The sequence below is a fragment of the Neofelis nebulosa genome, chromosome 11 (genome assembly GCF_028018385.1).
Source record: "Neofelis nebulosa isolate mNeoNeb1 chromosome 11, mNeoNeb1.pri, whole genome shotgun sequence".
In the NCBI taxonomy this organism is placed as follows: Eukaryota; Metazoa; Chordata; class Mammalia; order Carnivora; family Felidae; genus Neofelis; species Neofelis nebulosa.
The window spans coordinates 87,148,565-87,163,270 of record NC_080792.1 but is presented as its reverse complement, the minus strand read 5'-3'; the positions used below and the strand labels follow the sequence as shown (position 1 = coordinate 87,163,270).

The 14,706-nt window shown below is 36.6% G+C and overlaps 1 protein-coding gene across 2 annotated transcripts in view; it reads right to left on the bottom strand.

Annotated features, from left to right (window-relative positions):
* Positions 1-14,706, bottom strand: part of PPTC7 (protein phosphatase targeting COQ7) — a 37,818-nt gene that overhangs the window by 14,987 nt on the left and 8,125 nt on the right. For both annotated transcript variants that reach the window (XR_009250495.1, XM_058691257.1), the window contains exon 2: positions 1,437-1,616. Coding sequence is in view for 1 of the 2 variants with exons in the window: in XM_058691257.1 (XP_058547240.1) it covers positions 1,437-1,616 (180 nt within the window). In the remaining variant the exon portion in view is untranslated. The remainder of the gene's footprint in view (positions 1-1,436; positions 1,617-14,706) is intronic.

Below are 14,706 nucleotides of genomic sequence, written 5' to 3'. Positions count from 1 at the left end.
CAGATGTTAGACTTTTAGATAGTATTCTGCAATGCCCTCTTTCCCTCAACATGCTTCTGAGTATTGCATGAAGCTTTGAGTTGTTCCTTTTCACAGAAAAAGATCTCTCCATTGAACAAATGAAGCAAGGGGGTCAGAGGTTAAGTAGTTTTCCCAAAGTCATATGGAAAGTTGACAGAGGTGCTAGAAATAGAAATCTAGGGTGTTTCACTGTGCCAGGCAAGCTCCAGATTGCATGTCCAAAATAGCGGATTAAGACAAAGCGGTATATTGAAACCTCAAGACAAGGTTTCTCTTCAGTTAGAAGGAAAACAAGCTGATTAGTCACAGCACTAAGACAGAAGATGGCAGCATGATAAAAAGAACGCCTTCTTATAAAAGATTTAAATTGAAGGCAAAATTTTACAACATGGAAATCTCCATTAACACTGATCAGAGGCTGATTTTAAAAATGGATGGTGACTGGGAAGGAGGCTACTTCTACTAACCAGAAAGATGCTGGCAATTAGCAGAAACTTAATAACAGCCTTCTGAGAGCTTGCTCAGAAGGCTGGGTAAGTTGTTGGGTAAGTTCCCAGGAAACCATTTAACAAACAAATGTAGAAGCTTTGGCCAAAAGATGCTCTATTAGCACACCAGATAAACACACACTAGATATTTGGAAGTTTTCTAATACAAGATTAATGGGGATCTATTTTGTGTCATGCTAACTCACAGACTAATCAGCTACCTGCTAGCAGTCTAGGGTACCTAAATACAACTTGAACTCCCCACAGGTAATCAACTTAATTTTACATACCCGATCCCATTCCCTTTCTTCCTCCCCTGGAGAGGACCACTATCCTGAACTATACAACCACTTACTTTTCTTTCTTCTTTTATCACATTTTGGAAACCCTGAACAATATGGTTTTACTTATTTATGTTTCTGAATTTGAAATGTGGAATTAAACTGTTAGGTGATATTCCACAATGTTCTATTTTCCCTCAACATCATGTTCCTGAATATTGCGTGCAGCTTTAAGTTGTTCCTTTTCAAAATGCATTTTTCTACAGTAAATGGACTTTCTAGATTTGTTCTGAGTCTTCTGCTGTTATATGAGCATTCCTGTACCTATCTCTTGGTACACGGATATGCAAGAGCTTCTCTGGTCTAGGGTATAGACCTAGGAGTGGAACTGCTATGTCATACACTCTGTTTACATTTAACTTTATTCCATAATACCAAATTGTTTTCCAAAGTGGCCGCACCTATTTACATCCCCTCCAAGCAGTAGTACTTACGTATAGAGTGAGAGAAGCTCAGAGCTTTTCTATCAAACTCTGCTTAATAAAGAGCCTCAGAAAAAAAGGTGGGTTGCCAAGTGATTTTCTTGGTTTTGTTGACCATCTCCTGAGCTTCTTTACAGAGGAAAACACACAGCATAGCTACTTACCAAGCAAGGGTACTTTATTTTGCAGCAACTCACAGTAGCTCGTGGTGAGGATTCCAATGGGATTACTTGGGACGAACCGTCCTTCTTTTACTAACCGTTCACACGTCCGCATTAAAGTCCCTGAGAACTGAGATGGATCAACTCCATAGTCTCTCCATCCTCCTACACCATCTGCAACCCCTAAAAACAAAACAAAAAAATTACATTGAAAGGATGTTCTTACTGACCTCTCAGGAATTTTTATCCTGTCTCCTACTAACAGTTAATTTTACTACATACTAGTACATGTATTTACCCTGGAATTCAGAATGAAAAGTGCTCATATTTAATGTATTATACACTAAAGGGCACCTGGGTGGCTCAGATGGTTAAGCGTCTTGACTTCTGCTCAGGTCATGATATCATGGTTCGTGGGTTTGAGCCCCACATCAGGCTTGGTGCTTGCTGTCAATGCAGAGCCTGCTTCAAATCCTCTGTCCCCCTCTCTCTCTGCCTCTTCCGTGTGTGCTCTCTCTGTCTCTCTCTCAAAAATAATGTATTATACACTAATACTCCTAATTCACATTCTCTACTTAGAATTCGATCTTTCATAAATTGATGAATAAATATGTGTGTTACCACAGGGTGGCATTGCCTATTAGCCAAGAGTTCAACTTCAGCAGGATTATCGTCTTCGTATAGAAGTATTTATGTTATTACTGTGTTCTATTTTATAAGAATGAAAACTGATTTTTTTAAAAAATGCTGATGATAGTGATAATACAACTGAGCCAGAGCTGGCAATCATTCAGGATATCAAACACAGCAAACTCTAACTTCAAATTTTGGTCAATAACTATGAAATAAAGAAATAATTAAAAACATATCCCATCCTCTTTCCTCCTCCCTCAGAGACAGCCACTATTCTGCACAGGTCAGCACTGTCTAATACAACAGCCACTACCACAAGTGACTACTGAGCCTTTGAAATGGTGCTGATCCAAATTAAGAAGTCCTCTGAGTATAAAACACACATTGGATTTTGAAAACTTAGTATAAGAAAAGGGTAAAATATCTCACTAAATTTTTATATTGATTACATGTTGAAATAATATTTTGGATATAATGTGCTAAAGATTAAAATTAATTTCTCGTGTTTCTATTTGTTTTATTAATGTGAATACTAGGAAATTTAAAATGACATGTGTGGTTCACCTTTTTTTTTTTCCCCGAGAGAGAGAGAGAGGGTGAGAGAGAGTATGCAGAGGGGAGAGGGGCAGAGGGAGAGAAAGAATCTTAAGCAGGCTCCACACTTAATGTGGAGCCCAATCCCACAACCCTGGAATCATGACCTGAGCTGAAATCAAGAGTCAGACCCTCAACCAACTGAGCCACCCAGGGGCCCCTCACATTGTACTTCCATTGGATAGCAATGATATTGAGATTTGCATGGGTCCATAGAGCTGCTGATGAGTTCAGAGTGTACACAAGACTCCTTTATCAAAAGGAAACTAGTGTTTAAGAAAGTCAGTAAGACACCAAAGTCAACATCATACTACCTCCTATTCAACTCCTTACAAAACCCAAAGCTAGTTGTTCAACATTAAAATCAATTTCTGTCTGCTAAATTTAAATGAACTGAGGGAACTAAAAGATCAGATATATATATATACATTATTAAGGCTTTAAATGACCATATATCAACCTTTCTGGAAGGACCTATAAGAAGTATTAATAGTAGTTTTGGAAATAAGAGACTGAAAATGATCAGTGAACAAATGGTGAGACTTTAGCTTTTTAACTTCATACTGTTCTGAACTATTTAACATTTATTTTTATAATGATTATGTATTGATTTTATAATAAAAATATTAGGAATTTTATAATTTTTAAGGCTTGCTGAGCATTAAACATCCTCCCCACATACATATTTACATTTTTGTATGTTCAACTTTCACACACATTTTAAAGAACTTATTTGGTACAAAAGTAGGAGAGTGTCTGTCTATATATGCATCCTGAAAAAACTGGCTTAACATGAAATGGACCCAGAAAAACCAAACAAACAAATATGAAATGGACACATGAAACTCTGTTTTCTGGTAACTGCATTTCTCAACAGAAGTGGAATACATCCTGAAAAAAAATGAGAGGAAACATAATTGGAAGAGAGTATAAGGAAGGTGGCAAGCAACATCCCTCTTAGGACAGCGACGTTTCCTACCTTTATGACCAACCAGTAAGCAAAATTTCACTACGGGGCAGTTCCAAATTAGTTGATTAAATGATATGGTGTCTGGGATTTATTTCAAAACAATAGGGGGGAGCAGTGATGGAGGAATGGATGAAATAAGATTGGCCATGAGTGGAAAACTATAAAGTGGAATGAGAAGCACTCTCATTTCTCTACTTTGATATATATTTGAAATTTTCCGTTATACAAATTTTCCACTATACATTATTTAAAATTTCCATTATTATTATCAATGATAATAAGAAAGAAAAAAGATTCTTCTGCTGGCTGTGTGGAGAGCAAGAGCAGAAAAAGGGGACGACTCAGGAGTCTATCTTAGTAACTCAGTGGTGAAATGGTGGCAGTGCAGTCAGTGTACAGAGATTGGAGATCCAGTGAAACAGAAGGACTCATTGGGGTACTGGATGGAGGTATAGCAGTGGTGGAGAAAGACAAGTATCAAGGATGACTGAGGTCTACCCAACCAGGAAGAAGTATCACTTTTTTGTTTTTCAAGCAATTTTGAGGATATCTGGAAATTTCTCACAGAATTTAAGATAGTTTAATAGGAACTTCTTTTGAGGAATTCTTATTGGGGGTAAGATTTCACCATTATTTTATTTTTTAAAGATTTTATTTTTAAGTAATTTTTACACCCACCATTGGGCTTGAACTCACAACCTGAAGACCTACAGCCACATGTTCCACCGACTGAGCCAGCCAGGTACCCCTCACCATTATTTTAAATGCAATAATTTGTGTTAATTATAACCGTTGCAACTTCATCTGATGAATCATTTGTTCTTTTCAAATTACTGCCTGCTTGAGGAAAGAATTTCTTTTTAACCAGTCTCTAAGAGCCACAATTAATTTTAAATACAAAGTGGTTTCATCTGCAAATGCCCTTCACAAGAAAACCATTAAAATCTGAGATAACGTCGAGAGTTGATCCTGGCACTCACTAAATAATCTGTCAGCAGGTTATAGAGTCTGACCTGACACAGGTCTTCAACATTAATCAGATTTCTCCCAGAATAGAGTGTAACCTTTCAAGCACCTGTTTGCTTTTCTACAGGAAAAAATCCTAGGCAAAGCTCCATTGGAGAAATCTCTTTAGGGCAAGAAGGAGATTCAAAAAGCCTATAAACTGTTCAATAAAGCTGTGGGAAAAAAAACGCCTTAGTATACATAAATAATTTACTCACAAAGAACAAGTTATGTAATAGGAAGAGTCATATTTGGGATCAGAATCAGGCTAAAACCAGAATAACCTACCACATGTATATTTGAAACCTAGTTTAATTCCTATTAGGCAATTATTTCTACAAGGAAATGAGTATTTCCTCTCATGCACAAGCAAAAGCTTCCATCCACAAAGGAATAACACCTTTTAAACAGTGGAATTAATCCAGATATAAAGAGAAATTTCACTCAGAATACATTTCAAAGGTAACGAAAACAACTGTTAAAGGAGAGATTGCTCAAGATCCCAAAGATATGAAACGGCAAATAAGAACATACCTAAGAGCAAAGGGAGACCACAGCAAATACTAGAAACAGGGCTGAGGGAGACACATCCTACCTATGAGAAAGCAGTTCACATTCTTAGTGGGCAGCAACTACTCACACAGGAACTAGACACACAGCTCCCACAGATGCTGCTACAGGAGGGTCAAGAACAAATGGTTAATGCTCATGGTGCCCTGTGGGAATGGAGCAAGCCTTCGCTTATAACATTCAGATTAGGCCCTGGAAGGTAAGTCACTTCCACAGGCAAAGGAAAGTAATAACAGGAAAAGAATGGTAGACAATTAGGTGTGGCTGGGGTTTGGGTGCTGAGAAGTTAAGTTGAAAAATGCAGGGCAGGAGCTGAAGTTGTGGGCTCAGAGTTGTGATCCAAGAACTTTAGACTTTACGCTATAGACTTGAACTGATATGGGAGCTATTAGATACACGTGGCTACTGAGTTTGAAATGTGGCTAGTTTGAATTGAGATGTGCTGTTAAATGTAAAATAACACTGGATTCCAAAAATGTAGTACAAAAAAAACTATAAAATACTTCAGTAATAGTTTTATACTGAATAGGTTGAAATGTTTTAGATATTGTGGGTTAAATAAAATATATTAATTGAAATTAACTGCATCTGTTTCATTTTTACTCTTTTAAATGTGGCTACTACAAAATTTAAGATTACATTATGTAGTTTCCAGTATATATAGTACTGCTATAGACAATAAAGTCATCAAGTTTCCTGGGTAAAAGCGATATAATCTAATCTATATTTTATTTTTTTTTTCTAATCTATATTTTAGAAGAATAATACTGATAGCAGTGGAGAGAATGGGTTGGGAAGAGGATGGAGGTCAGGCATCAGCTGCAAGATTTTAGTTTAGACGTAACGAGAAAAATAGAATACTCACTAGAAATACAAAGGAATGAATACAGAAAGACACCTGGACTTGATATCAACGTATTTTATGTCAACAGGTTTCTGGATTTCAGGAATGAGTATTGATTAGATGACTCTCCAGTTGGGAAAGGAGTGGAAATGCCTCTAGAAAATATTGAATTGTCTTGGGTATGCTGAGTTTTAGGCACCAGGAGGACATTTTTAAGGAAATGTTATGTATGAAAAGTCAGGAACTGTAAGTCTGCAGCTGGGGAGGTAATCAGAGCCACATCTTTGACAAAGATTGGGAAGTAACGCCATTAGGGGTGGATTAGATGCTCAGGGAGAACACAGAGAGTAGTAAGTTCAAGGAGTCAAGTGGGGACTTTAGGAATGAGAATTCCTGGTCAAATAGCTCATTTGTGAATTGCATTTTACTCCAGGCATCAAATTACAATCACAGATATGATAACTGATTAAGTTTTTTACAACTGATTAAAGTTTAAGGAAACAGTCCAGTTTGGCAAAATGATATAATTTCTTTAGAGGAGAAAAGAGGTGAAGCTGAAAAGGTAGGCCTGAATTAATGACTGGGAATGCTTTGAATGCCACCAGAGAGTTTACACTGAATATAGAAGCTATTTCCTTTAATTCACTATAATCATCTTATGTCTCCATTAATAACATTCTGTCAGCATACATCTAGCTTAAGTGTTTCCTTTGACCCCCAAATCCAATTAAAACCATTATTAGAGTAAGATAATGGTTACATATCTGAAATAGCCAAGCAAAAGGCTGAGAGGAGACTACAGAACACAGAAAATTCACTTAGGTGTACTATTTACGTGGAAATGCCAGTTTTGTAAAGTGGAAGATAATCAACCAGAAAATATTTATGATGATTACAATTTTCCACATAATATTTTGGTAAGTTTCCTGTAGACTGTTTTTCTAAAGTGAAGAGTTAAGAGAAAAGAAGATAGGATAATTCTGGTGTGTTTCCCATCATTTAAGTGTATCTTTCTATAAAAAGAAAATTCCTAAAGTAACAGTCAATTTTCATTTATTAACACATTTTTGTCTTTTCCTTACTTATAATCATATAAAAACAAAATTTTGTGTACTTTAAAAAAATCATTTGGCTTTTTATTAAACTTAAATTTTTACTTAATAGCTTTGTTCTAGGCCAAAAGTTGAAGGAGAAAAGATTTTGTAAGCTGAAATTGTGGAAGCTTAACAATCCTATCTTTCCAATTACTTATGGTCACCTAGCTGCAAAAGGCTCACCTTGAAAAAGACTCTGAACTAAGCCAACATTAGTCTGTGTCTCTCTAGTATGGTCCATTATCAGCCATAAGCATGAGGTTGCCATTCTTAAGCCCTTCCTACTACACTCACCTTCAGACTGACATGCAATTAGTTACAAAGCAAACATTTTCCAGAAGAAAGTGACGGCTAGAGAATAAATTCTAAATTTCAATTTTTATGTAAGTATCAGTGAAAAAAGATTTGACAATTTTATCTAAAAATAGACTCTGGCAGAATTTCAGATATTTTCTAGTACCCAAAGGTAATAGCTTTATTCTTTGCATTTTTGATGATCTTGAGGCATTTTACATTGAGCCTCACACTCTAGTGAAGCAAGACAGTTCGACAGGGATTGTTTTTCCATCAGTGAAACACATCTCCTATCTACTAAGATGGGTACTTGATAGTGAATTGAAACTCCAGAAGAGAAACTGAGTAAGATTCTGGCTGGATCACAAGAGTTGAATAAGGAGGGATCAGGATATCTGTTTTTACACTTTCTGCAGCAAGTATTCATCTAATGAAGCCCTGGCTAGGCAGTATTTATTGCAGTGCTATGGCCAGCTCCTTTTCAGATGAAAAGGTTCTTTTTCAAATACTATCATCTAGCGTTTTCCGAGCTAATCTTATTTGTCTAGAGACATCACAACATGAAGCATTATAACTAAAGAAAAATGAGATCAGAGTATAAACTCAATTTCTATCAAATAGAATAGATCTTATTTGTATCAACATTGCTGAAGCCTCAACTATTTGGGCATTAAGAACACTCCCCTGTGATTCAGGACTGTGAAATGTTGTATCTGCAAATAATTATCCCAAAGGGAATAAAAAGCAGAATTACTGAAAAAAAAAATTCAACAGTTGAGTTATTCAGAAAAGTACAATTTGCTTTGACTAACAGTCCTTTCAGTTCTCTAGAGGTGAAATTATATAGATTATGATGTTCTTTCTGCTTTAACAAGCAAGTGATATATTCCCTTTGCAAAAAGTTTCCCCAAAGCAACCATTCTTCATTAATCACAACAAAACCTGCTTCTTCTGATTCTCCGGAGAAAAATCTACGTCAAGAATTCAAGATCTCTAAGCAGAACAGCAAACTCAGAGCTGAGGCCATGAAGCTGAAAGAATGGAAGGGAAGAAAAGTTCAACTCTGTGGTAAAATGTGTGAAAGTGGAACCTATAAACAAAACTCAAATTCTGCTAAAGAAAGGGAACTGTCTGAAGCACTTAAATAAGGATCCAAAGCAGAATGGTCCATTTTATGTCTTAGAATTCTGAACAATATAGCTGCTATTTCTTACTAGCTTAGTAAACACAAAATTACTTCGTGATTAATCAAATTAAAATGTACACACACACACACACACACACACACTCACCCCTACTGCCCAGAATACTTCATTATCTAGAGATGGTAATTTCCAGACAACTCTGGGCAGTTGCTTTGCCTTAAAAAAGTAGTGAAAAACGCTAAAAGGATTAGGAAATGATACTGTGAAGGCAAAATAAAATAAAATAAAAATTAAAATGTTCTTCCTCTAACTTTAGCTCTCCTGTTTAAATACCAACACTTAATGTGGAATGTCTGGCTCAGCGTGACTTGGGGAACTTGGTATCTTATAGACTTGGGTATGAATCACTACCTTCTCATCAAACTGAAGAGTTGAAGGTGAAGTCACAGAAAAGGTCACTTCACTCCTTTCTGAGCTGCAACGGTATCTTCCTCAAATGCTAAATGCTGTTAGCAGTGCTTTCTGAACCGAAGGAAGCAACAGGCAAATCATGGGCTCACACTTATTGTGAACTGTGAAGTGTATGGGCAGGGCCCTTAGTGTGTTATAGAATTAAGGGCTTCTATTAAAGCCAAGACTTCTGTTTCTAAATATTAGAAAATGTTATATAACACCTAATGATTTAATGTTTAAATAAGAAAACAACAGCAATTAAAGCCTAGTTAGTTATCTGATGTGTACCTACTTGTACTGGCCCTTTAGGCTAAAAAAGAATTTTTCCTTTTGCTTGTAATTTATAAGATTAGATCTAGAATTCTGGTCTTAAAGGTTAACATAATATTTATGACAATTAAGCTATATATCCTTGACCTAACCCCAAAGAGGATACTTATTTACCTCCCTGCTTTTCTCACCCATCTATAAAAATAAGAGCTGGCCTTTACTAAAATACCACCCTCTGGGAGAGGTCAAGAGTCACATGTAGCCCTGGCACAAACACTCTTTTTTTAAAAAATGAGAACATAATTCCTCTGAATAAGCCTGCCAAGTGGAGAACTGTCCCTTAATTTCTAAACACTAATTAACTTTTTTTCCTACACACTGTTTCACTAAGTAATGATATTTGAGTGGTAGGACCAATAATTGTTTTTTCTTCTTTCCATTTTCCACGATATTCCCATTTTTCAGTAATGAGTATATATGTTACCTTTATGGGAGGGATTACAAAACCTGTATAAATCCAGTCAGAACTATATTTTACACTTACATTCAATATTAAAGTTATTCAACACAGTTTACTGAACATTTTCTATATGCATGACATTGTAGTGAAAGGGAGCTAAAGGGATTTACATATAATAAAAGATTTCCTGCCCAGGGAGCTTAAAATCAAGTGGTAGTGACTGTGGCAGGGAAGAAGGGTTTGGAGAGGTTTATGATAAATGGCTCTAACAAAATAAACGTGCACCAATAAAAACTAAAGATCAGATCAGATTACATCTAGCTGAAGGAATCAAGAAAGTATTCATGGAGAAGAGAAGTGCCTGATCCGTGCCTTGAAGGATGAAAACATGAGTCATGGGGGAGGAGGTTGACAAGAGAGGCAATTTGGGCAGTTCCTTAAGATTCTGACTAATATGGATAAAGTGCAGTAATAAAGGTGAGGGTAGAACTCTTAAGAGCTGAGAAACCTGACCTCCAGGTAAATGCCTATTTATTACATTCCAGCCAGGAACCTCTGACCAGCAATCGGCCCAAACAATTCACTGCAGGAGTTCAGGCCTATAAAGGAGGTCTCCTGAAGGAAAGGACTGGCCTGAAACCACCAAAGTCCTTGAGGCCCACTGAACTAGTTAGTTCAACTGAGGCCTTTATTTGCTTTAATGAAGGGGCTTTGCTCAACTATTAGCCTAGGAATAGCTAATGTCAAGGTAGTATTCAGACTCAGCAAAGATCACCTTAGTAAAACAAAGTTTTAAATGATCATTTCTGACTTGAAAAGCAGTGTATATACACTAGGCAAGGGCACAGGCTTTGGAGTCAGATCTGGGTTCAAACTGCAGCTCCAGGACCAGGGTAATGTGTATCCAAGGGTGTCCCTTGGATAGCTCTTTGAGCCTTAGCATCTTCACCTGTAAATGGGTGCTCAGCTCATAGTCGACATGCAGTAAGAGAGACTTATGCCTCTCTAAGACCAAATAACAGCATACAGAACAGTCTATATCAAGCAATCTTTGATCAGTGTTTGTAGTTTACAAACACTGTTCTGTGGTCACAACCAAAAGACAATTCCCACTGACAGGTAATATATAAAAGATGAATGGAGTCCATTCAACTTTTCCCATCACACATCCACCACCATTCAGTATCTCATTAAACATTTAACAGGAATTAAGGAACAAACATATACGTCTCTACAAAATATACAAGGAAAAACAGATCCACCTACACTTTGAAGAAATTAGTTTTCCTTTTTCAGAAGTGATTCTGAAATAACCTTGGTGAACAAATATCTCTTCAGTGCCTGCTGTCTGCTAGGTGCCAGGGTTCATTAGATATTTAGATATTCCTTATTTTAAATGGAAAATCCTACATAACAACTGGTGATACATAAATTGGCCTAAACCATTCCTTTCAGTCACTACAATAATCACAGCACCTCTATCACAACTTTCCTGTCTCCTTTCTCTTTATATTGTGACTCCCCTTCAGGGCGGAGTCTCTTTCACATTGCTAACCAACCATCCTTTTCATGTCTGGGTGCTGGCCTAGTAGCTGGCATAACAGTTCTCAATTCTTGCTGCACAATGACATTACCTGTGGAATCCAAGTCCCACCTCCTGAGTCAGTATGCCCAGGATGGACCTGGACATCCTAGCAAAGTATACAGGTGATTCTCATGAGAATCACTACTGGAGCACTCAGAACTTAGTTAAGGCCGGCTGGACTTAAACATTCTATGAGCCAGATGATTCCACCTCTGAAATGCCCCTCCCAACAAGCAATTCCCTGTTTCCCATTCCCAAATTTGATCCTTCTCTTGCATTTCCTTCTCTTGCAGCCCAACCCACCCACACTTGTAGGCTAGAAACCTTAAGGAAGCTTCCAGATGCAAAACCTCAAAATCAACTTCCTCTTTTCTCTTTCATCCTCTTTGTCCAATTATCACTAAGGACTATTGGTTCTATGTCTGCAATGAGTCTGAAGCCCAACTACTTTCCACTGCCCTAGTTAAAGCCTTTTCTAACTCACACTATTTCAGTAGCTTCCTAACTGGTCTTTTGCTTCCTGTTCTCCCATTACACTCCCTGTATCATTTTCGTTTCTTTCTTTTTTGCTTTTTACAAGCTTACTATGTCCATGTTATTCTTCTAGTCAAATACCTTCCATGTATATACACTTTTTTACTTGTATATGTAAAAACATTCTCTAGAAGGATACATAAGAAACCGGTAACATTAGTTCCTTCTGGGAGAGGAACTTTGCAGCTAGAAGAACCAAGAGAGACATTTTACTCTGCACCTTTTTAAATTTATAGTATCTTTTGAATTTTGTACCATTTGAATGTGGTACCTCTTCAAAAATGACCAAACCAAACTCAAAACAAAAGTGAAAACATTTTCTATAGCTTCCTAACAACAACAAAAATGAAACACCCAATTACTTAACACAGCAATTGTGACCTTCCACAGTTTGGTCTCAACCTATTTTCTAACAATTCTCAACCACCCTCCCAAACCCACCCAGCTGGCCCAAATTACTCTTTAGCCACAAAACAGCTGTAGTTCAGAGAATCTCCAGAGTCTCTGCTGATCCCTCTATCTGGAGAGCTTCACCATTTTTCTCATTTGCCTCCATTTACTGAAAACCCATCTCTCGAGGCCTGACTCCAGGCTTCCATAACACCTGATGTGTATTCTTTATCCTGTTCCTGTGGCCTTCCCTGCCCCACTATGAAACTTCCAGGCTGAAGTCTGTTTTGTTCTTGGTCTTCTCCACCAAGGAAGCAACCTGTAAACAATGAATTCAGGTGACTGTACTGAAAAGTTACAATACCAACACTCTGGTATACAAACTTTCATCTGAGAACTCCAAAAAGAGAACGTACCCAATATTTTATCGTAGAGTTGCACAAGGTGTTGTGCTAGCTACAGGATGCTCCCGTCACAGACCATTATAAGAAAGTTTGATGGAAAGAATCCTAAAAGGGTTCTTTTAGGTGTTCAGGAGAGAACACCACTCCCAGCTTTCTTTGCCACTAACCTGCTGTAGGAAACTGGCCAAATCACTTCTCTAAGCTTTACTTTTCTTATCTGTGAAATAAGCGACAGGAAGGACAAATTCTCTCGAGTTCCTTTAAGAGCTAAGATTCTGGGATTCTAAATCACACTGCAAGAAAAGGGAACCTGATTTAGAAACTATAAAATAAAGGTTAACATACAGCTATGCTTTCTTTTTCACATACATTACATTTATTGCATGAGCTAGTTTTGAAGCAAAGGCTCCATTTTAACCTTCCCAAATTTTCCTTTCTTCTTTATTACACCATCACATGTATGTTTTCAGAGACGTTGCAATAATGATTCAGAGGGTAAGAATACTGCCCCATGTCCTTTTACTTTAGTTTTAACCACTTAAAAATGTTGGAAATGTTTCTTCTTTAAGTGTTACTACCTGACAAAAGTCTAATTAAGCCTAACAAAATGTCAGGCCAACCATTTTTCAATTTGAAACTCTGATAAAAAAAAGAAAAAAAAAAGAATAAAAGAGGGTTATCGATTAGTATTAATTTACTTCACTGAATTCATCTGATCTGTAAAGAAATTTATATGTATACATGGAATGTATTCACAAAACACACTTTGTTATCCAAAGACCACTAACTGTTGAGTGACTTCAGCATACATGAACAAGAAAAGCAATAAGATCAAAGTTGATGCTCAAGAACTAAGTGAATTTTTAAAAACAATGTATGCATAAGACATCTTTGTTTAGAGTTCCTCATTTCATAGAAACATTAATGACCATATTACCAATTAGTGGTTGACTTAAAGACCAGGAACAGTTTTCTAGCTCTTATGCAAATAGCTCACCTCTATTTTCTTATCCTAAACTGCTATCCAAACATTGATGTGAAAACAGAAGCACTTTTTGTTTGCTTCATTCAGCACAGCTAATCTTTTTCATAGACATCAAATGACAGCATGGACAAATTCTGATAAATCAAAAAACTTGCTGGGTAGCATCCTTGAAAGATCAAAATGTACAGTCATAGTGGCACACAGACTCGCAAAAAGAAATTCCTTTTCTTTTCAAAATAGTCTGTTAATGAGTAAAAGAAAAATCGGTACAAAAATGTGTTAGAATTGGCCTGAGTCAAAATAGTACTGGGTCTTTCAACAGAAAGCATTCTTTGTAGTAAGTCACTTTTGTAGTCTCTGGCAAAGTTTTTGCAGTCATTTTGTAGCCTGTGGGATTCATACCAACAATTCAATCAATTCTAGAACTATTCACCAAACTTATTCACCACAAAACAACTGTTTAAGAACCTGGTAAATTTATAAATTGTTAATTAAATGTGACAGACTCAAGATCAATAATCAGCTTACTAATGAGAGCAATTTCATAACAACTGGAAAAGGATAAATTACTATAACCTTTTTGAAGGGACCTATGCTAAAATTCATATCAGAGGCCTTGCAACTGTTTGTAGCCTTTGACACAAGAACTCTTCAAGGAATTTATTCTAAGGAAATATTCAGATGCAGATATTCATTCATTCTAATGTTACTCAAAACAGAAAATTGGCAATTGGGGCATCTGGCTGGCTCAGTCAGTAGAGCACGCGATTCTTGATTTTGGGGTGTGAGTTTGAGCCTCACATTGGGTGTAGAGATTACTTACATAGATAAAACTTAATAAATAAAATCTTTTAAAAAATGAAAGAAAACTGGCAATAATCTAAATAATGAAAAATAGATGACTGGTTAAATGAATTATGGACTATGCACACAGTAAAATGTGATGCAATTACGTAAGGAAATATGCTCAATTTACATTACAAAAAATAACATTACTGTTAACTCAATTTTATTTAATAATATATATATTGTTGTACATACAC